This window comes from Peromyscus maniculatus, chromosome 8, assembly GCF_049852395.1.
Source record: "Peromyscus maniculatus bairdii isolate BWxNUB_F1_BW_parent chromosome 8, HU_Pman_BW_mat_3.1, whole genome shotgun sequence".
Taxonomy (NCBI): domain Eukaryota; kingdom Metazoa; phylum Chordata; class Mammalia; order Rodentia; family Cricetidae; genus Peromyscus; species Peromyscus maniculatus.
This window is the reverse complement of record NC_134859.1, coordinates 3,916,439-3,944,019: the sequence shown is the minus strand read 5'-3', so window position 1 is coordinate 3,944,019 and position 27,581 is coordinate 3,916,439. Positions and strand designations below refer to the sequence as shown.

General features: G+C 47.2%; 1 protein-coding gene and 1 long non-coding RNA gene across 8 annotated transcripts in view; one reads left to right on the top strand and one right to left on the bottom strand.

Annotated features, from left to right (window-relative positions):
- Nucleotides 1-27,581, top strand: part of Snx29 (sorting nexin 29) — a 474,149-nt gene that overhangs the window by 18,494 nt on the left and 428,074 nt on the right. For 6 of the 7 annotated variants that reach the window (XM_076577840.1, XM_076577839.1, XM_076577843.1 and 3 more), the window contains exons 2-4: nt 1,261-1,322; nt 3,783-3,835; nt 23,913-24,037. In XM_076577840.1, coding sequence (XP_076433955.1) covers nt 1,261-1,322; nt 3,783-3,835; nt 23,913-24,037 — 240 coding nt within the window. Of the gene's footprint in view, nt 1-1,260; nt 1,323-3,782; nt 3,836-23,912; nt 24,038-27,581 lie in introns of those variants that run through there. The other variant, XM_076577841.1, reaches the window with a different exon arrangement.
- Nucleotides 9,314-25,750, bottom strand: LOC143274522 (uncharacterized). Its single transcript, XR_013053155.1, has 4 exons — nt 25,533-25,750; nt 17,240-17,525; nt 14,681-14,795; nt 9,314-13,330 (listed from the first exon to the last, which is right to left on the bottom strand). It is a non-coding gene; the product is annotated as an uncharacterized LOC143274522 (long non-coding RNA).

Genomic DNA, 27,581 nt, shown 5'->3' with positions numbered 1-27,581 from the left:
TACCTTTTTATCTTATTATGTCTGTATCCTCCCTTTTTTTTTTTTGAGACAGAGTTTCTCTGTGTAGCTTTGCGCCTTTCCTGGAACTTGCTTTGGAGACCAGGCTGGCCTTGAACTCACAGAGATCTGCCTGCCTCTGTCTTCCAAGTGCTGGGATTAAAGGCGTGCGCCACCACCGCCCGACTCCTTTTTTCTTTTCAAAGTAGATTCAGTAATCTACCCTTTATCCTATCATTTATATCTTCCCCCCCCCAGAGTAAATTCAATAATCTACCCTTTTATCCTATCATATGGTAGAACATGAGACTCTTAATCTCAGGGTTGTGGGTTCATGCCCCATATTGGGCACCAGATATAGCACGTTAATGTTTGTTTTTGAGACAGGGTCTCAGGCAATCTGTGCTGACCCTGTACTCCCTTTGCAGCTGAGGATGACCTGGACTCCCAATCATCCTGCTTCCACCTTCCAATAACTGGGATTACAGCTGTGTCCACCATTTCTGGTTCATGAAGTACTGAACTCAGGGCCCCATGCATGCTAGGCAAGCATTCTATTAACTGGGCCGCATCCCCAGACATCATTGGCCAACCCTGTAAGGTCAGCAATGGCTGAGAAAGTTAGCAGCTAGGTTTTCTAGCCTGTCTAGCTGAAGGCAGGAGAAAGGAAGTAAGACCATCCAAGGACAGTCAGTACCTGACATTCCAGGCAACTTTCATGCTTCTTTATACTCCTGACTGTCAAGGGTAGGGGCATCCACCCTCCAGGACACATTTGACAATGTATGAAGCCAACTCACCTGTGTGTCTATGCATGTGCACACGCTAATGGTACCCACTGAGTTGAGGCCAGGGACATTGCTAACTCCCCTGCACTGTCAGTGGTATCACAGCAGAGAAACTGGCACCATTCAGGACAGATTCATTCCATTTGGGGAAACTGAGTTTAGCTGTTTTCCTGTGATGTAGTACCTCATTGCAGTGGTGTAGATTGTTGGTGCAGTTTGTTTACTTATTTTGTTAAAGTGAATAGAGGGCTGGTCTTGTTTGTGGACAACTATGTATTTCTCCCTTTACAGCCTTGGGTATCCTAGAATTTGCTTATGTAGACCAGGCTGGTCTCAAACTCACAGATCCTCCTGCCTCTGCCTCTTGAGTGCTGGGATTAAAGGCATGCACCAGTATGCTCAGCATTAAATGTTAGAAAGTCTTGAACAGAGTCTAATTGTCAGCTAGAAGTAATTAAACTCCATTTCATTTCAGGGTCACAGAATGATGATAAAAGGCAGTTCCTGCTGGAGAGATTGCTGGATGCAGTAAAGCAGGTAGGAGCGCACACACCAGCCTTTTGTGTGAATGTTCAGAAGGTCATATAGAAGTAATTTCTTCCTTTTCAATGCATAGGTTTATTTTGTGTCTGGGAATGGTTTTGTGTTTGCTTGTTTTGAGACTAGCTATCAGCAGGTCACCCCAGATGGCCTTGAACTATTGCCTCTGCCTCCCAACTGCTGGGCTTACAGGTGTGTACCACCATGTCCAGCTGTTTCTGAGAATGGCTAAGCACAGTTTCCCTAGGAATGACAGAGCAGAGAAGGCAGTAAGACTGTCCTGTTTCAGAGTTTGATTTCCCAGCAGATTTGTTTTAGGGCAGGGCTTCAGAGGTGCTGGCTTGCAGTTATGACCCCACAGCGCAAACATCCAGGAACCTCTGTGCCCGAAGCCAGGCTGACTCCCGACCGATCTGCTGCTGTGGCTGCCGGTGCTGACTGCGGTGTTGGCTTGCCTGACACTGTAATGCCAGCTGTCATCACATGTCTACCTTGTACCTGGCTTTCTGTGAGTGCTTTAGGGGAATTCTTGTAGCTAACGATGGAGGAGCGCCTGGGATTGTTTTCACTTTACAGACCAAGACACCCAAGTGAAGCTCAGATCAGTAACTCACTTAAGTCATCTGTTAGTGAGCGCGAGAGATGATCCAAGCCTGGGAATTTGAAGAGCTCCTTTTTAGAAGGGATTCTTGACTGTTATTTGCATGTGATTATAAGGAGGGCAATACTTGAGCAGGTTGTGGGTTAAATGTTGAAGTGGGCCCAGAGAATCCAGTGTCTGCTTGGAACGTGAGGGAGCCTGGTGTGGTGAATAGGTTGAGAGAATTCCACGTCTTTTCAGCTGCCAGAATTAGATTTCTAATTAGAATCTGCCAGGTTAGATTTTTGTTAACGTGACACAAGCTAGAGTTGTCTGGGAAGAAGACCCTCATTTGAGAAAATGCCCACCAGACGGGATGTGGACAGGTCTGTAGTGTGTTTTATTGTTTAATGATTGATTGATATAGGAGGGCCCAGCTCATAGGGCAGATAGATATCTGCCCTGGGCAGAAGGTCCTGGGTGCTATAGGAAAGGGAGCAAGCCATGTGGAGTAAGCCAGTGAGCAGTGTTTTCCATGGCTTCTGCTTCATCCCACCTCAGTTTTCTGCACTGACCTCCCTTTTGACAGACTGTGATGTAGACATGTCAGATGAGATAAACCCTTTCTTGCCCGAGTTGCTTTTGGTCATGATGTTTATAGACCTGAGGTCGTCTCTTCTTCCCTGGAGTCTGGCTTTTCCTCTGCACAGGGATGCTGGACGAATCACACTTGGTAACACAGGTAGAGTTTGGTCTACAGTTAATCCAGAACACGAAGACAGCAAGACAAGGGAGTGAGCTCACTGGCTTTACATGGAGCACTTAACGAGAAGCAGATTACGGTTTCTGGTCAGGGCTTCTGAGTTATTTTGAGGAGTTGAATTGTGACATTTATCTTAAAAAATAACAACCAAATTTATTCACCTCTCATTCACCTACAATTAAAATATACCACTTGGTATATTTTATGTATGTGCTATGTCACAAATTCTGAATCTTTTTCAATTGTGTGTGTGTGTGTGTGTGTGTGTGTGTGTGTGTGTGTGTGTATTTGTTTGTTTTGTTTTTGTTTTTTCAAGGACAGGGTTTCTCTGTATAACAGTTCTGGCTGTCCTGGAACTCACTTTGTAGACCAGACTGGCCTTGAACTCACTGAGATCCGCCTGTCTCTGCCTCTTGAGTGCTGGGATTAAAGGTGTGCACCACCACTGCCTGGCGATGATATGTAATTTTTAATCCTAAATTCCATAGCATGCAAGTTTGCTATCCATAGCAGAGATTCTTTGTCTTTACGGGGAATAGTGAGCTGGGAGCATGTACGTGTATGTATCCCCAGCACCTGGAAGGTGTAGGTAGGAGGATGGCTGTGAATTTGGTCAGGGCTCCAGATCAAGACTGTCTCAAAACAAGCAGATCAAACCAACAACCAGAGGTGGGTGGGTAGTGGTGACAGTGGGGTTGCCGTGTGACCGGACTTTATGGCTAAACAAGGTTAGGGTAGGCGTTACAGGTCTGTTTTTAAAAGGTGGCTTCCCATCCACTCAGCCTGGCGGAACTGCTCATCACAGCCAAGGTGACTGTCATTTGACATAGCCTGGCCACTCTGGGGCTGTCAAGAATGGAGGTTCTCAGCACCGTCAGAGAGCCCTCTGGTTCCAGCTGCTGCTCCCTGGGCTACTGCAGGGCCTGTGGCTTCCTGGAGTCAAGAGGAAGACGAGCTTCCTGTAAGAGGAGTCTGAGGCCAGAGTGCTGGCTTCTCCCCTCTGTGAAGCACCAGGACCTCTGTCCCCACTGTCTCTGAAGGCCTTGTGGGCTGTTCTGGGATGTTTGCTGTCCCAGCCTAGCAGCTGACCTCAACAGTCTCTTTCTCTGTGCAGTGCCAGATTCGCTTTGGAGGGAGAAAGGAGATCGCTTCAGACTCTGACAGCAGGTGAGTGTCACTTCTTCGTCCTCCTCCTCCTCCTTCTCCTCCTCCTCCTATTGCTTAAACATTCTTTTTCAGTTGTCCTTTTGAGACATGGTTTTTACTATGTAGCCCATGCTGTTCTTTCAAAAAACTCACTCTGTGGACCAGGCTGGCCCCCGAACTCACAGAGATCCACCTGCACCTGCCTCCCGAGTGCTGGGATTAAAGGCATGTTGCACAATCGCCTGGCTCAAACAAATTTTTTTTGTTTATCTATCATAGTATGTGTGAGTGCAAGTGCTCACATGCCACGATACATGTATGGAGGTTGGCAACTGTTGGGCATTGGTTCTCTCCTTCTGTCTTGGAATCTGGGATCAAACTCAGGTGGACAGGCTTTGGTGGCAAATGCTTTTACCTGCTTAACCGTCTCACACCTTCCCATCCCCCTCCCTGCCATACTGTTCATGAGCTTGACCTCTTCTGCCTTAGCTTTCCCAGTAGTGGGTCTACAGACATGTGCCACCATGCTCAGCTAATAGGTAATTTTCAAAACCACTTTACCATTCAGGAAAAGGTGCCAAGAAATGGCAGCTGCTGTGTCTGCCTCTGTGGCCAGGAGGGGCAGTGACATTGGTCCACAGTGGGTGTGTAGCCACTGCCTATCAACATACTTCTCATCTCCTATCTTCTCCTTCCAGAAATCTGCTCTATTTAAACTCCCTTTCTATATAAAGTCATTTCCATAATGATTTACAGTTGTGAAAACTCAGAAACCTAAATATTCAGTGTTAGAAAATAGGTGATAGCCAGGTGGTGGTGGCGCACACCTTTAATCCCAGCACTGCAGAGCCAGGCGGATCTCTGTGAGTTCAAGGTCAGCCTGGGCTACCAAGTGAGTTCCAGGAAAGGCACAAAGCTACACAGAGAAACCCTGTCTCGAAAAACAAAACAAAACAACAACAACAAAAAAAAGAAAATAAGTGATCACTGGGCGGTGGTGGCACTTGCCTTTAAACCCAGCACTCAGGAGGCAGAGGCAGGTGGAGCTCTGAGTTGAAGGCCAGTTTAGGCAGCTTACCACCTGTCACAAAGAGAGAAAGAGAGAGAGGAAAAGAAAAGGACGTAAAGACACCTGGATAATATAGTTTGGCATTAGAACACTAACCTAGCATATATGAGACCCTGTGTGCAGTCCCAGCACCAAAAACATAGCAAAGAAGCAAAAATTATATTGATATAGAATTTCCATTAAGCAGGAAATGCACACATATGTAGCAATTAAAAAAATCATGTATGTAGGGCCCATGGGATGCTCTGTCACCATACCTGATGACCCATCCTCAGGAACCAAATGGTAGAAGGAGAGAATCAACTCCTGAAAGTTGTTCTGACTGTCACACATCTGCCATGGCATGTGTGTAGCTATCGACACACAGATACATACGTACACACACATAAAGACAATGTACTATCAGTGTTACGGACTAAGGTCTGATAAGGGGTCTACTCTCTGTCAGAACAGGAGTTCTCATTTGGGGTTTAGGGTCTATCTACATCAGAAGTTCCTGGAAAGTTTCTAAATTCATGATAGTGATTTCAGATCCTAACCTAGGTCTGCAGTGTGAAAGTGATGTGAGCAGGTGAGAGTGTTTGCTTGGAGAGCTCCTGCTGGCCGGATCTCGCCTCCTCCTGCCTCAGTTTCCCAGTGCTGGGATCACAGGTGTGCACACATACCCAATGAGATCACAGGTATGCACACATACCCAACTGAGATCACAGGTATGCACACACACCCAACTGAGATCACAGGTGTGCACACCACACCCAACTGAAAATTTGCATTTTCAGTAAACTTCACCTTCAAAAGAATAACAGGAAAGCTGAGTGTGGTGGTCCCTGCCTGTGATCCCAGCACGTGGGAAGTGGAGGCAGGAGGATTATCAATTAAGGTTATTTGGCTAGATAGCATGTTCAAAGCCAGTTTGGGCCACGCTGAAACTGTCTGAAAAAACAAATAGAATCAAGAGAACAGCTAGAAACTGGTGAGTATTGTAAATGCAGACCAGCTGCTGTTCCTGGTTCTGGACTGGGATGCAGTGTGGCTTTGTGCAGTGTGTGTGTGTGTGTGTGTGTGTGTGTGTGTGTGTGTGTGTGTGTGGTGTGCACATGTGCATGTGTGTGCAGTACAAACGAGTGTGCACAGTGTGTGTGCCCGTGAGTGTGTGTACAGTATGTGTCTATGTGGTATATGTGTGTGTGCATATGTGTGCAGTGTGCATGCAGTGTGTGTGTGTTCATGCAATGTGTGCAAGTGTGTGTGCAGCATGTATGCAGTGTGTGATGATAAAATAGACTCCCAGAGGCAAATGATAGTGCCCAGTTAGTGTATTTTTCAGTGGTTTGGTTCCTGGGACAGGCTTTCCAAGAGAAGTATCTTAAAAAGAGGAAGCACGTGTGACTCGGCTTCAGAGGTAATGGTCCCCAGCCACCGTGTCTGGTGCATGGTGGTGCAAGCTGCTCACCCTGCGTCTGGGAAGCGGAACGGCTCCTGAGAAGGACAAGGGGCATGGGACATCCTTCAAGAATGGGCCAGTGACCCACTTTCTTCAGTAGGCCCTGCTGTCTGAGGTTTCTGTGACTTCCCAGTAGTGTTACCAAGTTACAGATCTACCAGTGGATCAATCCTCTGAGAGGTCACAGCCCTCCTGATCCATTCATCTCCCAGGAGTCCTAGCTTTCAACAATGTTGGTGGGGACCAGGCCTTCAACACATGTGGGTCCTTCCGATCTAAACATGACAGTTAGACATTGTTGGCATTCAGGATTGGAATTGGACCAGTCTCTCGAGCTTTTCTGTGTCTGTCAGTTCTACGTCTATGAGTTCAACTGCAGCAAAAGTACTAGAAAGGCAGGCCTACAGCCAGTGGTAGGACACGTGCTCAGGTGTGTAAGGCCTGAGTTCTCTCCCCAGCACCTCCCAACAACGCATCTATACTGAACATGTACACACTTTCCTGGGGGGTGGGCATCGCTCCTAGGCATATACGGTAACTGTATGTCTAGCATTTACACTTAGTGGGTATTATAAACAGTTCAGAGAGGATCTGAAGTCCCTGGGAGGATGTGCATAGGTGACACAGCGAATCCTGAAGGGTTACTGTCCAGTATCCCTCTGTAGTGCCCACTGAGTGGTCAGGTTGATTTGAGGCTGGGCTTTCAAAAGCCTTTCCCCAGGGCCTTTCTTCTGGTGTCTAGGTTCTGGCGTCACTGCGAGCATGCCTCGCTGCAGGAGCCACCTCCACTGTCCATTCTTGTGAGAAGCTTCACTCCAGAGGGAATGTTGGCTGCCATGCCGAGACAGCAAGCAGTCTTGCAGCTGCTTGCCGGCCTCCACTTGGCCTGCCTGCTTTTAGGAGCTTTAATTCACAAAGCGTAGCCTCTCCTCTTCTCCCTTTGTAGCTCTGTGGATAACTAGCCAGATCCTCAGCATGCGTGCTGACACTGAGCATTCACTGTCTTTCTCTGGAGCTCCTTCCTCAGCTGTCTCCGGTGCCAGACATGCCAGCTTCCTCAACCGTCCCTCAGAAGACTTGACTGTCCCCTCTCTTGGTCTCGGTCACTCCCTCCTGGCAGCTGCCAAGATCTACAGCTAATGAAATTATCTGAGGCTTCAGAACAGCAGGAGATCTGAAAAGGTGGATGAGTCACCTTCTCCACCTGTGACCATGGACTCTGCCTCAGAGTTCTGCTCAGATGAGGACGGACGCTCTGCCACCTAGCTGCTGTCCTGTCCCAGTACCCTTCTCAGTCAGGACACCTGGCAAGGTGGACGCTGGTGCGCAGCTCTCTGTTTTTTGTTTGGTCTGGGACTCCAGCCCGTGGGATTGTGCACGGTCAGGATGGGCCTTCCCTCCTCACTTACTTTCCTTGGAAGCACCTCCACAGGCACACCCAGAGGTGCCTCCGGGGTGGTTCTGAGTCTAGTTGAGTGGACAGTGAGGGCAACCTGCCCACCAGGAGTGGAATAGCTGGGCTGTAGTGAGCTCTGGGACTCCCTGGACTGCCTGCCTGCCTGAGAGTAAGTGGGCACTCAGGGTCCAGTTAGGAATCACGCCCTTCTCTGTCTACCTGGGCTCTCACCTGGCTTAGCCCCGCCTGAGCATTTCATGGGCCTTGTTCACTGTTAGGAGTACCCACTATGGAGGAATGTTCATTTCACATCACTTCTGGGGAGCCCTGCCCCTTTGGGAATATAGCCTGGGTTGGCCCACTTGTCATTCAGCTTATGACGGCTGTCCATCACTTGTATTGATGTAGCAAGTAGACAGAAGGGCAGAAGTGAATTAGGAGCTTTGGAGACATTTGCTTTGGCTCTCAGGCTCTCAACAATGGAAGACTTCTTTCCATGTAACTCCAGATACTTTCCTTACTTTTCCTGGAAGATCAGGGCGACTGCCGCTGCCACTTCTCTCGGTGCTAGGCAGGGAGCCCGGGGCCACACATGCTAGGCAAGTGCTCTACCTCCAAGTCATATCCCCAGCCCTAATGCAGCTTGACTGGGTCTCTTTCCACATTAGTCTCCAGGACTCTAAGAGCCAGACTCTTCTAGGGAATAGTAGAGGGTTAGAAGGAACTTGGATTTTTTATTTTTTAATTTAATTTATTGTTTGACAATTTCATAGATATATACAATGGATTTCTTGTCTTTCCCTTCCTTCCCTTTGTCTTTCCCATCTTCCTTCCATCCCTCTTTCCTCCTTCCTCCCTCCCCCCCCTTTTTTGAGAGGTCCCACTGTGTAGCTCTGGCTGGCCTGGGACTTGATATATAGGCCAGACTGCCCTTGAACACACAGAAATCCATCTACTTTGAAGTGCTGCAATTAAAGGTGTGTACCACTTGGCCTGACTCAACAAGTCTCTTAGAATATTTTAATTTATTTTTCTGTTATGTGTATGGGTGTTTTTCTTGCATATATGTCTTTACATGTGTGTAGCTGGTGTCTGCAGAGGCTGGAAGAGGGTGACAGATCTCCTGGGACTGCATAGTTGTGAGCCTGGTTTTTTTGTTTTTAATTTTTTTTTTACATTTGTTTGTTTATTATGTATACAGCATATATGACAGCAGGCCGGAAGAGGGCACCAGGTCTCATTACAGATGGTTGTGAGCCACCATGTGGTTGCTGGGAATTGAACTCAGGACCTCTGGAAGAACAGTCAGTGCTCTTAACCTCTGAGCCATCTCTCCAGCCCAAGCCTGTTGTTTTTAACAAAATCTAGTTGTTCAATTTCACCAAAAAAGACTTGGGAACCAGATGCTGGGGTGAAAGCTGCTAGCTCAGCGAGGCCGAGAAAGCACCTTCATCCTCAGCCATTGTCCCAGAAGCCCCTTCTTCTCCTACGCTGTCTCAAAACCAAACTTCTCAGACTGAATATCTCTCCCTTCTACTTCCTGTGTGTCTTTCTATCTGTTCTCCTGACTCCCTCCTACTCTCTATATAGTTTTTTTTTTTTTTTTTTTTTTTTAATAATCTGATGGTCACTTCTGGTCAACTCTGCTTCTTGACCTATGGTTGACTTTATTTAATCCTGTTTACAATGTCCAAGCAGAAAGCTCTTGGATTAAAGATGTGTGCTAGGGCTGAGCCACACCACAGCTAGAAACAGGTTTTTCCATTAAATAACTCAATCTTGGGGTTCACAGCGTGATCAAATATTCTCCAACATGGGCCACTGTGGGTGCTTGAATCAAACCTGGTCCTTAGGAAGAGGAGTCAGTGCTCTTCACTGATGAGCCACCTCTCCAGCCCAGATGGGACTTGTCATGAAAGGCCAAGTGCCATCCCTGAACGTCGTTGTAAACTTGTGGTCTCAACAGATCTTGTGGGCCTGTGAGATGGCTCAGTGGGAAAGGTGTCTGGCATCCAGCCTGATGACCGGAGTTAGAACCCTGGAACCCACATGGTAGAGAGAGAATCAACTCCCCTAGGCTGTTCTCTCGCCTCTCTGTATGTGTGTGTGTGCATGTGTATACACACTCAGTAAATAAATGTAATACATACTTCTTGGCAATGCAGAGTTGTTCAGCTTTGCCTGCAGGATGAGTCCAGCTGGGTGGGATGGTATCAGTTGGAACCTTTGACAGGACAATTGCTGTGGTGTGAGGTTGTGAGGGTGAAGCTCTCAATGAGTGGGTCAGCACCCTTACGCAAGGGATGAGTTTGCTGTGGGTTTCAGCCCCACTCAATTTTGCACACACCTCCTTGCTTTTCTTGCTCTCCTCCTTGAGTTGAAGCAGCAGGAGGCGCTTACCTTGTTCTTCGACTTCTCACCTTCTGGAGCCACAAGGCAAAATAAACCCCTTTTCTTTATAAGTCGCCCAGTCTCAAGTATTTTGTTATAGCAACAGAAAAGGGACAGACAACAGTATAGCGCTGTGTCTGCCAGAGTAAGTAACAGGCTATTCCAATTGGAGATGTTTTGACTAATGAGAATTGGAGGCCAGGACTGAAAGGAGGCAGGTGATTTGGGAAGGCACCCAAGCCAGAGGCAGGCACTTCAGGAAAGTCTCCCAAGTAGGAATGACCTGGGTGCCAGAGTAGACACCGGCTGCTTGCTCAAGGATCTCTGCTCCCGGTTGGGCACTGGCAGGAGGGTTGGGCTGAGGGAGCTTCTGCACTGAGATGGAAGAGGGGCTTTTATTCTCTAATATTGTTAAGGTCCAACCTTAATAGTTTTCTTCCCAGGGGCCCAGAAGAGAAGCTATGAATGGCACAAATTATTTTCGGGAAATGAATCTAAGAACACTGAGCTCTTAGTCTGTCTACTTTATTCCTCTGGGATAAAATTCTATTTCCACAGCTTCAGTTCTGTTCTTATGCCCAGCTCCTTTCTTGCCTGATTTCTCTCTACCTTTATCTGCTGTCCCTCTATGTTCTATCTTAATTCTCTTGTCTTAATTCTGCGTCATCTAGGTCCTTCTCATCTCGTTCTTACCCATCTGGCTCTTCCTCATCTTCCATCTCATTCTTCTAGTTCTCCAGTCAAAATCCTCCCTCAGTCTGAGGTTTACAGTTTTGTATACCCATGTGACCAGCAGTGCTCTCGCTAAAGCAAGGTCACCAGGCTTCAATTCCTACCGGGTCATAAAGGCAGACAAGAGTTTTCCTCAGGCAGTGACCGTCAGGCTTTCTTTTACAACCCAAAAGGGGAGTGGTAAAGGAGGAGGTCAACTAAGAGCTAAAAATCAGTTAATATATCAGAAAAGGGGAATTTATGTGCTCAAACTACATTCCTAGAGGTGGTTAGGTAAATGTTAGGAGTCTATAATGTTAGTATAAATACCACTAAGGCTGTATAAGAAAGGAGGGTCTGAGCTTAATTTACCTTAATTCATGAGATCATTTGGCCTTGGATGCTTGATAGGTATTTCAGGTAAAATACACTGTTATGAGTTCTTGGAAGCATACATAGCATACACAAATCATTGAAGGAATCGGCTAATATATATACAAAAGCTAAAATATCACCAAGACTTCTTAAGCCATGGCTTGACCTTCGGAAAAGTCCTTGACCTTTCCAAGTAGTAGCTTTTGTGGTAGTAGCTGAATTCCATTACATTTTCCTGTGGCTTGCAGCATTTTGTAATGGGAATGACCGCACTTGTTAGCTTTGCCGGTGTGTTGGGTGGGTAAGAGTCCATTTGACAGCACTGTGGTGGCTGGATCACCAGTCTCACCTTAGGCCAGTGGTTCTCAACCTGTGGGTCGTGACCCCCTTTGGGGGTGTTGAATGACCCTTCCCTAGGGGTTGCCTAAGACCTTTGGAAAACACATATTTACATTATGATTCATAACAATATCAAAATTACAGTTATGAAGTAGCAATGGAAATAATTTTATGATTGGATCACCACAACACGAGGAACTGTATTAAAGGGTTGCAGCATTGGGAAGGTTGAGAGCCATGGCATTAGGCTGTAACAGGAAAGAGGGGTCTGTGTCTCTGCCATAGCCATAGAACTTGGTCGTCAACAGGGTTGGTGTGGAGCTTTCGGTCACGGGGTGGAGAGTGGAGGCAGGCTCGGTTGCCAGTGCGGTCCTCCTGATAACCGGGTCTTCCTCCCTCTCTTGCTAGTCTGTACTTCCCCAAATGGGGGATTTGTGTTCCTGCAGGTGTCTAACCCCATCTTAGATGTTGAATGTCATGGTATTACATTTCTTCCAGGTCTTTGCCAGGCTCAGTGATATTGGGGGAGAAGAATTGGCTTGGTATTAGGTGGAACCAAATGAAACGGCAAATATTTGATCATTTTTGGCCCACAAAATTTCAGCTTGTTCAGAATATTTCAAAATAACATGTCTCTTCCATCTCTGTCTTTAAATGGTGCAGGTTTCAGTCCTTGGGCCCCGGCAGAGTCAAGGTGTAACCCTTAGTCCATTTATGTTTAGGGATACTCTGTAATAGGTCACATGATGCTAGTCACCCCAGCAATAGGGTCAAACTGAAGACAAGAAGTTAAGTGATAATGAGTCCTCAGAATGACAGAAGCTGTCAAAATGCCGAGAGAGGATGCCTTTGGGACTGGTGCTGCTGCTCAGTTTGGGGTTGACTGGATGTAGTGTTCTGTAATAGACCTGTGTGTGTGGTGGGGGTGGGGCGGACAGAGACAGCTGCTGGTGTCTGAGGAATTGTGGTCTTTTGAGGTTGACACAACACGATCCAGAGGCCCTCCTGTGAAGGGTGGGACAGCACTCAGAGGTCTAGCTAGGGCTTGCCTTTCCCTTTAGACCAGTCCTGTCCCAGAAGGGAGCAGCAGCCATCGCTGGGCTCCCCCATCCCAGCTTCTCAGCTCTGTCAGTTGCCGCCGCCGCCTTCTTCATCTCTGGTCCCCTGAGAACAAAGGTTCACTGTGGCCTTTTAACACTTGCCACTTGTCCACATTCTGCCAGTCACACCCAGCGGCGGAAGGCTTTAACAGCTCTGGTAGTCTGTCTTTTCCTGAGCCTGCTGACTGGGAGCTCAGAGGCTGGATATGTCGCTGTCCTGCGAGTGACCTGCAGAGCACAGCTGGGAAATTTCCCCTCAACCAGAGAAATAAGGACTCAAGGGCACTAAAAATATGGGGTTTTGGGTGTCACGTATTCCACACCATGCTGTAAGTTTGGATAGTTCCTGACTTTCCAGTGTTTCAGTTTCCCCGTCTGTGAAATGGGGATAATATAATGGTCATTTGGGTTGTGAGTCGGCACGTGCAGCCCTCAGCACGTGCCTAGGGAGCATCACCTTTGTCACATAGCAAGTGTGTGTGTCATTCTCATTGCACATGTGGTGTCCTCTCACCTGGTGGACAGTCACTGCACACTGGTCCTCTGTGCTGTGAGCCGAGTGAGCTGGCTCCGTGTTCATCGGGATGTGTAGAGGTCGTAGATATTACGTGGCTGTTAGGTGAGCACCTTTCTCATGTCTAGGCACTCCAGGTAAGGAGGACTGTTGTACATGCATGAGTTCCCTCTTTCCCTGTTGAGGAATTAGAAATAGGTAAAACAAAACAAAACATAACTCCTTGAAGGAAGCTATAAAGCAGATGATGGTTCTTCTCTCTGTGTTTTGTTTGTTTTATTTTATGTGTATGAGGTTTTTTTTTTTCTGACATGCATGTCTGTACAGTGTGTGTGTGTGTGTGTGTGTGTGTGTGTGTGTGCGCGCGAGCGTGTGTGTGATGTTGGAGGAGGTCACAAGAGGGGGTCAGCTCCCCTAGAACTGGTGTTATGGACAATTGTGAGCTGCCTTATGGGTGCTTGGGAATCAAACGAGGGTCCTGTGCAGGAACGAGTGCTTTTAACTGCTGAGCCGTCTCTTCAGCTCTTTGTGATGTTCTTAACCTGTGTCATTAACATTCCCTGGCTCTGTAGGAAACAGCGTGGCTTAAATTTTTTTTGTATTGAGATAGGATCTCGTGTAGTCCAGGCTGGCCTTGAACTCCCTCTATAGACGAGGATGGCCTTGAACCTCCTGAGTGCTGGAATTACAGGTCTGGCTTGTGTAGTGCTGGAGATTGCACCGAGAGTTTCATGCTGGGCAAGCACTTCACCAGCCATATCCTAGCCCAGAAGGTTTTTAGGAATATTTTCCATTTCTTTCTTTTTTCTTCTCTTTTTTTCTTTTCTCCTCCCCCTCTTTGATTTTTTTGTTTGTTTGTTTTTTGGTTTTTTGAGACAGTTTCTCTGTGTAATAGCTCTGGCTGTTCTGGAACTCATTGTAGACCAGGCTGGCTCTGCTTCCTGAGTGCTGGATCAAAAGTGTGTGCCACCACCACCTGGCTGCATTTTCCCATTTTTAATGCCTCTGTGTTCATCATACTTCTTTTATCTTCAGTGTGTCACATTTGCCCACCAGCCTCTTTTTAGTTGAAGGTGTTAACTGGATGCCAAATTCTTTTTTTTTTTTTTTTTTCTTCAAGACAGGGTTTCTCTGTGTAGTTTTGGTGCCTGTCCTGGACTAGCTCTGTAGACCAGGCTGGCCTCAAACTCACAGAGATCCGCCTGCCTCTGCCTCCCAAGTGCTGGGATTACAGGCGTGCGCCACCCCCGCCCGGCCCCCCAGGCTAGTCTTGACCAGGTAGCCTCTTACTTCCTTCTCCCTGTGCTAGCCATACAAGCATGTACCAGCACACTCAGCTGTGAGTCGGTTCCTTCCTAGAAAAAGTGTATTTTTAGCAGATGTAGAGCTCTTGGATATTTAAGAAATCTGAGCACATTTTTCATATCTAAATTTAAATAAACATTTATCTAGGGTATAAACGATGGTTGCTGAGAAGGAACACAGTGGTCAGCGTGTAAGCCTCATTCTCTTTGTGACCTAACTGACCTTGGTGGAGATGAGAGGCAGCTAGCATGCAGCATGGTCTCTGGTGTCCAAATGGGTACAAGTCACTGACAACTGGTATGTAATTTTGGGCTTCAGTAGTCTCTCCAATCTTCTCCTGTGATAGACAAATCAGAGGATGATAATGACCTCACTTCCGAGAACCAGGGTGATGCTTAGCTATAGTGGCATTTGCTGGGCACACTTAGTAAGAAGTTAATGGATTCTACATTTTTACTGGGCAGACCTGCCTGGCCTAAAACTCCACCTGCTTCTGCCTTCCGAGTGCTGAGATTAAAGTTGTGCCACCATGCCCGGCCTACATTTTTGTTTTACGACAGGGCACACCTGCATTTTTGGGTAGTTAGTTGAAGGTCAGAGGGCTCTTTTCATCCTGCTGTTGAGGGGTATTTTGTTGGAGGGCACTGTGCTATGTTTGAGACGCACTGTGTGAGAGGACGGTTGTCCTCAGGACATTGAGTTGAGTTTGGACGTGTAAATTGTGGTGACAGTCACTGTAATCAGATGGTGTAGAGGTGACTGTAGCATTAGTGGGCATAAGGTGGGTGGAGGGTATGGGTTGTGCCTGGGCAGAGGTAACACCCAATATGACAGTGCACGGAAAGGTAAAGTGCATGGACATAGGGACTTGTGTGTGGGAAGTACTTCTCTGCTGTCCTGGATAAGTGTGCTGGTTGGCTTTCTGTCAATTTGACACAAGGTAGGGTTATCTGGGAAGAGGGAGCCTCAACTAAGAAGAATGCCACTGTCTGTGGGCCATTTCCCTGATTGCCCAGGCAGGTGGTGCTGGGTTACATAAAGAAGCAAGCTGAGCAAGCCATGGGGAGCACATCAGTAAGCATCATTGAGGGTATCTGAGCAATTGAATGGAAACCTAGGCCAGTGGAAATTTAATAAAAGATATGAAAGTGATCCTAATGAAGTGTTCTAATAATGGGAGATATGGAGTCCCAACTGACCATCTCTTGTCACCAAATGAGTCTTCAAGTACAGGGACTGCGTTGCCTTGGCCAAAAGAGTCCCATGGAAATCCCCAAACAAACCTAGGCTGTTGCTAAGACCATGAGTTGTTCTCCACAAACTGACGGCGGGGCCCATTGCCTAGGCTATCACTCACACAACTACTCAACATGGAGAAGTCATGCTGGTGCCTACATGGAGGCTTCACTACAATGTCTAGTGTCTTTGGTATGGGAAAGTACTCTGCAGGCTGCCAAAAGAGAAACATAAACACCAACTCAGCCACAGAACTTTTGACCTACAATATGTCCTGCCTACAAGATATGCTAGGGCAGTAGTGGCACAGGACTCTGGGAGTAGCTAACCAATGTCTGATTTGTTATAAGGCCTCACTCCACAAGTAGAACCCATACTTGACACTGCTTGGGTGACCAAAAACCAGAGACTAGATAGCCCAGAGACCTACAGAAAAACCAAACATTACTTGTCTAAAAAATAAAAGTGTCAATAAAATGTCTTCTTTTGTTGTTTTGTTTTGTTTTTTCAAGACGGTTTCTCTGTGTAGCCCTAGTTGTCCTGGGACTAGCTCTGTAGGCCAGATTGACCTCGAACTCACAGAGATCTACCCGTCTTCTGCCTCTTCAGTGCTGGAATTGAAGGTGTGTGCCATTATCATCCAGCTAATAAAATGACTTCTAATGATATTCAGCTATATTCATAGATCAGTATGTTATTCAGTCATCATCAGAGAAGCTTCCTCTTGCAGCAGACAGGGACAGACACAGAGACCCACAGCCAGACATGTAGAAAGAGAGTCCTCAAAACACACATCTCTAAATGGATGTCTCCATCAGATCCCTCTCAGAGCTCAGGGAACTCCAAGGAAGTGGAGGCAGAAAGAGTGTAAGAGTCAGAGGGGATGGAGGACACCAGGAGAACTAGACACTAAACCAACTGAACGAGGTGCATGTGGACTCAGATTGAAGCAGGAAGCACAGGGCCTATGTGGGTCTGCACCAGGTGTGCTGTGTGTAGTTATAGCTTTTGGCTTAGTACTTTTATGGGACTCCTGAGTGTGGGAATGAGTGGTCTGTTGGGGTGCCTTGTCCAGCTGTGATGTGATGGTTTTTGCTTCATTTATTATGTTTTATTTTGTCATGTTTGGTTGTAATCTCTTAGAAGATGATTCTTATTTATGAGAGACAGAAAGAGTGGGTCTGGAAAGGGCATGCTGGTGATATGAGGGGCAGATGGAGAGGAAACTGTAATCAGGATATATTGTATGAGAACAGAATCTGTTTTCAGTAAAAGGATGAAATGAACAAAATGAGCATTTGCTGCTGTCTTCTGCGTCTGGACTTGGATGCACGTGAGCAGCTGCCTTAAGCTGTTACTTCCCACCGTTAGGGACTGTATCACTGAACCGTGAGTCCAAATAAACCCTTTCTCCCATGAGTGGTTCTGTCAGGGTATTTTATCATAGCATCAGGAAATAAACTAAGTCAGGAAGTACTCAAGCTCTTGTGGTAAGTGAATTATTACTATTATTATTGCTACGAGTTTCTTACAGTCTCGACTTACCTTGAACTCCCTATGCAGCCAAGGATGATCTTCCTGTCTTCACCTCCAGAGTGCTGTGATTCCAGGCCTATGTCACCATACAGTTTATATAGTGTTGAAGATGGATCCCAGGGCTTCGAGTACACTAGACAAGCATTCTGCAGCTGAGCCATATCCGCAGCCCCATTTTCTACGCTTGTCCACTATGTACTGATTTTCACAAAGATGCAGTTCTGTGCACTACCCCAAACCAGAGGTTTGCTGGATGGAGCTCCAAGGCCCTGTCTCTTCTGGTCATGCTATAAAGCTGTTGGAAAGAAAGCAAAGACTGGTTCTTTGTTTCTCTTGCAACATTAAGATGGCTAATATGGAGGCTGGGGATCAGTTCAGTTTGTAAAGTGCTTGCTGCACAAGCGTGGGGACCTGAGTTCTGATCCTCAACACCCATGTACAAAACTGGGGATAACAGTGCATGCCTGTGATCCCCGTACTGGGCAGGCACACTGCAGGATACCTGGAGTTTGCTGGCCAGCTAGCCTTGCAGAATTGGTGAGCTCCAGGTTCAGGGGAAGTCTCAAATGCAAGGTAGATGGTTCCTGAAAAATGACAACTAAGGTTGACCTCTGGCTTCCAGATGCACCTTTCCATAAACCTACACACACACACACACACACACACACACACACACACACACACACACACACACGGGAATACACATGTGTTTGCAAATACATAAATACACAACACACACAAGCACACCCACATGCAGGAGCTCACACATGCACACAAACATATACATAAACATATATATGCACATATGCATATACCCACATACACAAGCACACACTTGCACACACATACATACATGAGCACATACAGGCACAAATACACAGGTGCATTTTCTCAATCGAGAGTCTCTTCTAAATGACTACTGTGTGTCCAGTTGACATAAAAGTAGCCAGCATATCAATTTTTCTGTTACTTAAAATAGTAACTTTTGGGCCAGTAAGATGGCTCAGCAGGCAAAGGCACTTGCTACCATGTATCGTGACCCAAGTTTGATCCTTGGGACCACGAGGTGGAAGGAGAGAACCAAATCCCACAAGTTTTCCTCTGAGCTCTGCATGTGTGCTGAGGCATTTGTGGGTATGCATGCACACAAAGTAAATAAAATGCAGTAAAGTAACGTTTGATGTTTTTTATTGCAGTATTTTATAAGCATTTTATTGCATATTTATTTTGTGTGTGGACATATGTGTGAAGGTCAGTGGACAACTTTGAGGAGTCTATTCTCCCCTCCATTTGAACCCTTAGGATTCAACTCAAGTTATTAAGCTTGGGTGCAGGTCCCTTTCCCACTGAGCCATCCTGCTGGCCTGAAACATGCTACTCTCTATTTGTATATTTGCTTTTTAAACTTAACATTGTAAATATAGCTTAAAAGATAATTATCTTCAAGCTGGGCAAGTTAGCTCATGTCCATAATCCTAGCAATCAAGAGGCTGGGGAGGAGGATTGCTGAGATTTGAAGCTGGGCCTTGGTTACATAGTGAGTTTGAAGTCAGTCTGGGCTACCTGTCCTTTTTCTTTCTTTTTTTTTTTTTTTGACTGTCCTGGAGCTCTCTATGCAGACCAGGCTGCCCTTGAACTCAGAAATCTGCCTGCCTTTGCCTCCCCACAGCTGGGATTAAAGGTGTGCACCACCACACCTGGGGTAAGAGCCTTTCTTAAACCATAAAACAGGGGTCTGAGAAATGGCTCAGTGGCTGAGAGTCCTTGTTGCTCTTGCAGAGGACCTGGGTTTAGTTCCCAGCACCCACATGGTGCTTCACAGACATGTTGTTCCCATTCCAGGGGATCTGTGTTCCTCTACTGATGTCTGTGGGCACTAGGCATCAGCATGGTGCAGTCATACATGCTGGCAAAACATCTGTACTCAAAAATAAATAAGAGATCTAAAAAAATTAAAACAAAAATCTCAACTTCTCCGTGTTTTAGTTATTTTTCTCTCATTTCTGCCTTTAAACAATACTTGTTCAATCTTTATGACTCTGGGTAGAGGTATCCTGGCTCTCGAGGCATGAATACTTTTTCAGTGCTTCAGAGAATGAGCATGTACAGGAAAATGGGAAGACAAGAGCCCAGCAGTCATTGTTCCCCGGTGGTCCTACTCAGAGCCGGAGCGCAGGTGTCCAGTGCATGGAGCGTGGGCTCAGCGTTGAGACCCAGCTGTCTTCACTCCCCGCCTGCTCAGCTGCTCCTGTGCGCGTCTTCAGGCTGAACAGCTGCCTGCCATCTGTTTAACTGCTCCTACAGCCCTAAGAATTTAGGACTACCTTTCCGCTAGTGTACATGACACTATTTTTATCATTCAACCTTTATCCCCTGTAGATTGAAGTTCATGGACAAAGGGTGTAAACCTTTCACAGACTTAATTCATACACATAGGACATGGTCCATTTCAAATGGTCATCATGTCATGCACTAGCTTAAGCAAGGGTAGTTGACTGACACCGTGGTGCCTCTGTGCTAGCCAGTGCTCTCATTGGTTGATTTTAGGGGTGCTATTGACTCTGTCCCAGTTAACATTGGAGCTTTAACAGGGACAGTCTTGTTCAGTTTTGAGGTTGCATTTGGTTTTCTCTAAAAGGTCCCAGTATGTGGGTCAGTATTAGTTTCTGCCTAGGCCCTAGGTTTGATTCTTAGTACCATCACCTCCTCCTCCACCACCACCACCACCACCACCACCTCCACCTCCACCTCCACCTCCTCCTCCTCCTCCACCACCACCTCCTCCTCCACCTCCACCTCCACCTCCTCCTCCTCCTCCACCACCACCACCTCCTCCACCACCACCTCCGCCACCTTCACCAAAAGGCCTCAATAGCTAGGCAGGTTGGCTGATGTCTGTAACTTCAGCACCTGGGAGTTGAGGCAAGAAAAATGTCATGAATTTGAAGCTAGCAGAGTGAGTTCCAAGCCAGTCCAGGTAACAGAATGAGCCTTTGTCTCTAAGAAAACCAAACTCTCTCCCACAAGCCATCAAGTGCTAGGGATGAAGCCTAGAGGTGCAGTGTTGTCGGGTGAGAGTTGATGCCCCAGATCTTGTCAGGACTCCTTGAGTCCAGCGATGCTGGGGTGGTGCTGTTGGTGGCATTGGTGGGCAGTTTTGAGTGCAGCAGGAGATAGCTGTTTAATTTTCTATTCATTAATTACCTTATTCCTTAATCAGATTTTTCCTGAGTATCTGCAGTGTGCTGTTTGTTTGTTTATTTATTTCTAAGTTGACACATACCAGGGTCATCTGGAAAGAGGAAACCTCAATTGAGAAATTGCTCCCCTTAGCTTGGCCTGTAGGCAAGTCTTTGGGACATTTTCTTGATTAATAATCAGTGTGGGTGGGCCGAGGCCACTGTGAGTGGTGCCACCTCTGGGCAGGTGGTTCTGGGTTGTATAAGAAAACCAGTAAGCAGCATTCCTCTGTGGCCTCTGCCTGAGTTCCTGCCTCCACTTTGTTTTATGATGGACTGCAGCTGTAAAGTGAAATAAATGCTTTCCTCTCCATATTGCCTTTGGTCATGGTGTTTAGTACAGGAGTGGAAATGTAACTAAGGACACTGCAAGGAAGCCTTTTATTTTATTATTTAATTTTTATTTTTATATTTTTTGAGACAGGGATTCTCTGTGTAGGCTATTCTGGAACTCTCTATATAGACCAGGCTGGCCTCAAACTCAGAGATCTGCCTGCCTCTGCCTTCTCAGTGCTGGGATTAAAGGCCTGTGCCACCGTGCCCAGATTTATTTATTTCTTTGAGACAGGGTCTCATGTAGCCCATGCTGATTTCAGCTAAAGATGTAGCTGAAGCTGACCTTGACTTTCTAACCTGCCTGCCTTCACTTCTCAAGGGCTGTGTACCATGGTGTGTACCACTATTCCTGATTTTATGTGGTGGATTGAGCTCAGCTTTGTGCATGCTAAATAGTACTCCATTGTAGATACATCACATTTTAGCTAATCATCCTGTGAACAGCTATATGCACAAAAACCCTGGGTGATGTTATTGAATCATGCTTTTTTAAAAAACAAAACATCTGTTATTAAGAACCTCACTCATTAAGAACATGTTCCAACTCATTAATTTGGAATGTAAGTTGCATGTGATACAATGCCATTGAGGCAATCTGTCTTTCACTGTGAAGATAAAGAACATTTATCAGAGAGAATTCTGGGAAATACAGATTCAGCTAAGAAAATGTCGTATGGATAAAAGCAGGTGCTTCTTTGATCTTATAGGAATTAGCACCGTACAAGCAAAGGCAGGAAACAGCGGAAAGCCTTCCCCAACATGGTTGTGCAGGGAGTCTCTCTGTGTGCCCATGCCAGCTAAAGGGTAGACCCTGTGTATGTAGGTGTCTCTTCTCTGACTCCCTAGTGCTAGGAACTTGAGGTACAAGCTGTGATAGCTCCCTGAGATGTGTCTCTTACTGAACTGTATACAAGTCTGTGCTCTCCATCCCCAAGTTGAAGGACCATTTGGATCACATTGTCCATAGTGTCTGGGCAGCGCTCCGTCAGCAGGAGAGACATAGAACTCAGATACCAACTACTAAGAGTGCCTTAGAAAGGAGCTCAGGATGAAAGCACTCAGGAAGGCTTCTTGGGGGAAGTGTGGACAGTTGAATACTAGATCACAAGTAGACCCACGCCTATGTCAAATGGAGAGGTCCACGGGGACCTAGAGCGTGTTGACACGGAATGGGCTCAGACCTGGTGTTGTGGTAAGTCATTACAGGAGTAACACTAACCTGGGTATTTCTGTTGTTAGCATAGTCCTGACCTGTGTGTGTTCGAGAGGCCAGGCTGCTGATGAAACTGGACCTCCAAACACAGGCTTGCTGCTTGCCTGCATTCCATTCCCCTGAGGGGCCTGGTTTTATCTGGAGCTGGCTAGGCAGTTGCTGACCTATGCCTTGGAACCAAGCAAACTGCCAGGGATTATTAAACGGATGGTTGAGTTTGCAGAGATTCATTTTAAGCTAGAGGCCTCAGTTAATTACAGAGAAACCTCAACACAGTCAAGGGTTGTTTTTCTGAAGATGGGGCCCTGGTCTGGCTCCAATTTTGGGTTTTGTGGATTTCAGGTAATTCTGTGTCTGTCCCAGCTTTCAGGAAGCCCTCAAATACTTATATGCCTGCTTGGAATAGAGCTGTGGCAGACACACGGCTAATGTGTAGGAGTGGCAGCTGCCCCATTGTGGGTGGATCCTGAGACCTGTGCTCTGTAAGCACTGGAGAAGCAGGTGGGGAGCACATACTGGACCAGGCTTTGCTGGCTACAGCGGTCCTGGAGAGGCAAGGTGTGAAAATGTTTCACCACCTACACAGTGGCAGCCCCCTGGAGCAGGACTGTGCCAGAAGTGGCCATGGGTGGAGCAGAGAGCCTTGAAGTTAGCAAGGCCGATTCCTCTGTCTGACTTGCTGCCTTTTCTCATACTGAGGTCATAACTCCAAGGCTGCTGCCATCTGGTCACAGAATTTTGACCTGGCTATGCCTATTTCCACTCCCCATGCCACCCTGGTCTAATTTCTTCCAAGTTCTGAGGAACTGAAATGTTTCGTGTGGTCTCTGGCCTTACTTTTTCCCTCAGAGCAGTGCAGAGACTTTGAGGTGGGACCTTCTGTCTCTCCTGCCCTTTTGTTTCTTTTCTTTTCTTGTTTCATTTCTTTTTTTCTTCCTCTTAAATCTCTCTCTCTCTCTCTCTCTCTCTCTCTCTCTCTCTCTCTCTCTCTCTCTCTCTCTCATCTCTATCTCTCTATCTATCTCTCTAGTTTTGAGGCAGGTTTCACTAAGTAAATAATCTTGTCTGGCCTGAAGTTTGCTGTGTAGACCAGGCTGACCTTGAACTCACAGAGATCCAACTGCCTCTGCCTCCTGAGAGCTGGAATTAAAGGCTTGGGCCACTGTGTCTCACCTTTTCTCCCACCTTTTATATTCCCAGAGCCCAGAACAAGGCCTGGCACATAGTAGCCATACACTGGCTGTGAGTGGAGGGGCTCAGAAGGCATGGGCCAAGAATCAGAGGCCCAAGAGCCTAGGGAGGACCCTAGGATCCAGTGTGGTTGCCCTGACTTCATCTCTCCTCAGGCATGTTCTGAATCTCCCATTTTTTTCAGTTATTGAGAAATTCAATTAAATGCACAACAATTATAATTTAATTGAAAATTTTGTCAACTCTAGATAGGAGTTCACCATGTAATCTCTTATAATATAATAAGGAACAAGAATAAGAATTCACATAACAGTAAGTAACAGGCCATGAAATTACAGTGCTTCTGGTTCGGTAGGCTGTTGGATTCAGCCTCTGAAAATGTCATCTTGCTTTGTACTTTGTAAACTATGTGATGTGAATGAAGAGTTGAGACTTGTGAATTGAATGCAATTCCCACAGGACTGATTTGTTTTTAAATTGGCTTTGCATCACCTACTGTTTGGCACCCTTCCCCCTGTTCTTCAGGATGCCCCTGAGGGGCATCCCTGACTTGAAGCAAACAAAAATGGGGAGGGGCGGGGGCTTTTGCAGCTTCCTGAGTCTGCAAATCCAGGTGTCTCCTGGCGGCCCACCTGCAGTGCTGGAGCCCACGCTGCCGCTGCCACTTCCCAGGTGGACTGATGAGTCCCTGCTTCTCCTGCAGGGTGACCTGTCTGTGTGCCCAGTTTGAAGCCGTCCTTCAGCATGGCATGAAGAGGAGCCGAGGATTAGCGCTCACGGCTGCAGCCATCAAGCAGGCGGCAGGCTTTGCCAGCAAAACTGAGACAGGTACTTGCCGCCCTCTTCTGCCCTGCTGCCTTGTCTGTCTTTCCATACAGGCTCATGGTGTGGCCTGGGCCTGTGCTTGTATGCCCAGAAATCCATGGAGTGAAAGACAGAAGCAAAACCAGTGCTGTCTGGCCCCTTAATTTAAATGAGGTCATCTTTTGTGTGTGATTCTCAGAGCCACATGTCACCAGCTCCTCTGGGGTTGGTTGTCTATAGCCACAGTGCTTATTCTACCAATGTGGTGTAGCAATTATTGGGAAATTAATAATCTGTTTTAATTTGATGCATGGGGATAGCATGGCGCTACATTAATTAACTCTTCAGAGCTCAGAGTTCTGCTGTTATCCATTTCAGTGTTGTAAAGCACGGTCCCTGAAAACAGGGAACACGTGGTGCTTAGTGGGACCCTGCCCTTTGGTAATCCTGGATGTACACTAACTCCTTCCAGTTCCCAGAAGTAGCATAGGCCTTTACTGCTCCCACTGTATGGGTGAAGGAGCCTGCAAGGTGGGTGCTCTGGCTATGACCTTGGAAATAAATTGTGTCATACAGAGAAGGATGGTGTCTCTCCATCCTTCACATTTCAAAGGCAGAGTTTTTGAGAACCTTCTTGTGGCTGCCACCCCAGTTCCTGACTCTACCTTGTCCTCTTGCTAATGCTGAGGAAGATGCATCCTTTTCCCACTAGCCCTCCTTACACCAGGAAGGCAGAGCAGGTGTGTGTGGTGAGGGTGTCTGGAAATCCGGCTAACGTCTCTCTTCTTGTCAGGCGCCTTTGCCTCAGCAGAGGCCGAGCAAGTGGGGCTGCCTGCTCTTGTACTTTCAGCCTTTGACCTTGAGCTTGCAATCCTCCTGCCCCAGCCTCCTCCGTGTTAGGGTAACAGGTGAGCACCACACCACCTAGTTCGAGGCCTTCCTTATTTTCTCTCAGCTCTTCAGCAAACCTTTGAATCCTGTTTATCTAGTCGTTCATTTCTAGAAATGAATATGGCTCTGTGGATGGATCAAGAGACTGGGCCTGGGGGCAGTTGCTTTCACTGCTGAATTTCACACTGACTTGTCTTGAGTGATCGCAGGTCTCCTCTAAGCCAGCAAGGTGTCAGGCATGGTGGTACATACTTATAATCCCTACACTAGGGAGATGGAGGCATAAGAATAAGAAGTTTGAGGCCAGCCTGGGCTGTGTGAGACCTTGTCTCAAAACCCAAAACAAACTCAAACCACCACCACCACCACCACCACCACCAAAATAAAAAAAAAAGGAAGGGGGGCTAATCCTAAGAAATTCTGGGCCAAAGGCCTCTGTCTTTCAGTCAGCTTCCCCAGCTGCCTCGCCCCGCCATGCTGGTGGCAGTGGTTTAGAGTGTGCTCTCAGAAGCTTTCCTGGGGTGCTGGGTCAGTGTTTGGGCTGCTTGTTAAGGTTTTCCCAGAGCCTCCTGTGTTTGCTGAGCCTCCCTTTCTCTTTGTTTTCATGACTTGGTGGATAGATTGTTACCTTAATCCATGGGGCCCTTGATTGCTTCCAGTGGGTGAGGTCAGCTGCTGGTCACAGAGGCAAGCTGTGTTTGGGCGATTGTGACCTGTGGGCACTCTGAGCCGTGGCACAGGGAGAACGTGGTCTGTGAGGGTGGCTGGCAGGGTGTGCTGACAGCTTCATTGGAAACACTGACTTGTGATGCTCGGATGAGTGACTCTTCCTCCCCAGCACACTGAACTTTCACCGTTTCCCTCCCCTCATCCTCCCTGAAGTTCTGACCTTTTGGCCACACAGGGAGATTAGCGCTTCCTGTTGCCTCACAGACTAGAATTTTTGTCTCTTGTTTCTTGACTCTGATACCAGGAAAGCCCTGACGCGTTGTAATGTCCTCAGCCCCCTGTCCCACCTGCCTCAGCTTAGTTTTCCCTCTGTACCCTGGAAGTGGGGGCACAGGCTCTGCTCTGCTGCTGTCTGCTGGCTTGGATGCACAGATTAGAAGCAGGGAACAGAGCTGACTGGCTTAGCCCTGGATGGCTGCCAAGGCTCCATTGTCATCGCTGTTGACTGCCTTAATTAACCATTCACTGGCTGCTAGACCGGCCTTAGCTGATTAAAGCCTCTTTCCTTGCAGGGAGTGATTAAAAGTCTCCCAAGGGAGGAGGGCTGGTGGTTTATCAGCTGAGATCAAGTCGGAAAGCCATGGGAGCAGCCCTTTGGGACAGAATGAGAAACAGAAATCCAGAGAGAAGGATTGGGTAGATATGAGCCCCCTCCCCTATAACGTAGCATAGGGGTTGTGACCTGTGGCTTAAGTTGGGCAGGGTTGACATTCTTCTCAGTGACTCGCCAGGCAGGAGCCTGTGGGGACATCTCCTCCCTGACCCTATGTTTCCTCATTGTAAGATGAGGCCATCACAGGCGCCGGTCCAGGTTCAGGGCAGCACATTTCAGTCATCTTTGATACTATCCTTGTTTATCGAATAATGACACAGGTTTACGTTAACCCCGGGAGGCTGCTGTATCAGCTGTTGACAGGTGAGAAGTATGGGTCTCCCCAGCTGGGCACTAGCCCAGTGGTGGGGGCTTGCCTTACACGTGCGAGCTCACATGTTCAACCCAGCACCACAAACAGAACACACTTATTTCCCTCCGAAGAGAGAGACGCTCCACCTCAGAGTACTGACTGAGGTAATGATGGAGAATGCTGTGTGCCTGCCAAGGATGTGGCTTATATTGGTCCTCTAGGGTCGGGCACAAGGATGACTGAGCTTAGTAATTCGGTTATTTAGTCACTTACTTTCAAGTTTCTAACATTTACCAACTGTGGAATTCCATGTTTAAATAGGGCTCCTACCTTAGATCGCAGCCCGCTGTCCCTTGGTATGCTGGCAAGGGTGTCCCCCTCACGCCAGGCGTGGCACCTCTCTCTTCTGCCCCTGAAGCCTGAGATAGTCTGGTTGTTGTCTGCTGTTCCTTGTCAGAATTGAGAGGAGGGTGCCTCGACTCCCACGCTCTGACCCTTCTCCTCTGCTCTTTTTAGACATGGCCCAGAGTAAAGAAATATATTCGAGCATGCGGTTTGTGAGGACTCACCTTCCAGAGCCCTAGAGACCTGTGCTGTGGGCTGAATGGGGATGCTGTGCATGCATGTGTGTACCTGTGCATGCATGTATGCAGGACAGAAGTAGACAGAGGTTTCTTCTACTGCCTTCCACCCTATTAGTTTCCCTGTTGCTGAGATAGGGTCTCATCACGTCTGTAGCTCACCAGTTGACTAAACTGGCTGGCTAGTGAGCTTCAGGGATCCTCCTGCTTCTGTCTCCCAGTTCTGGGATTACAGGATTAACTTTTGCCACCCCTGGCTGGCTGCTTTGCTTGCTTTCGTCAGAAGATAGTTGTGGTAGTTGGTTCTTTCTTTCTACTATGCACGTCCCAGGGATTGAACTCAGGCTTGGCAGCAGGCACCTTTACCCACTGATCCATCTTTTCACGTTGAAATAGGGTTCAGTCTACAGTTGACTTTTTTTGAGAGTGTTGGGGATCCAAACTCAGGTCCTCATGCTTGTA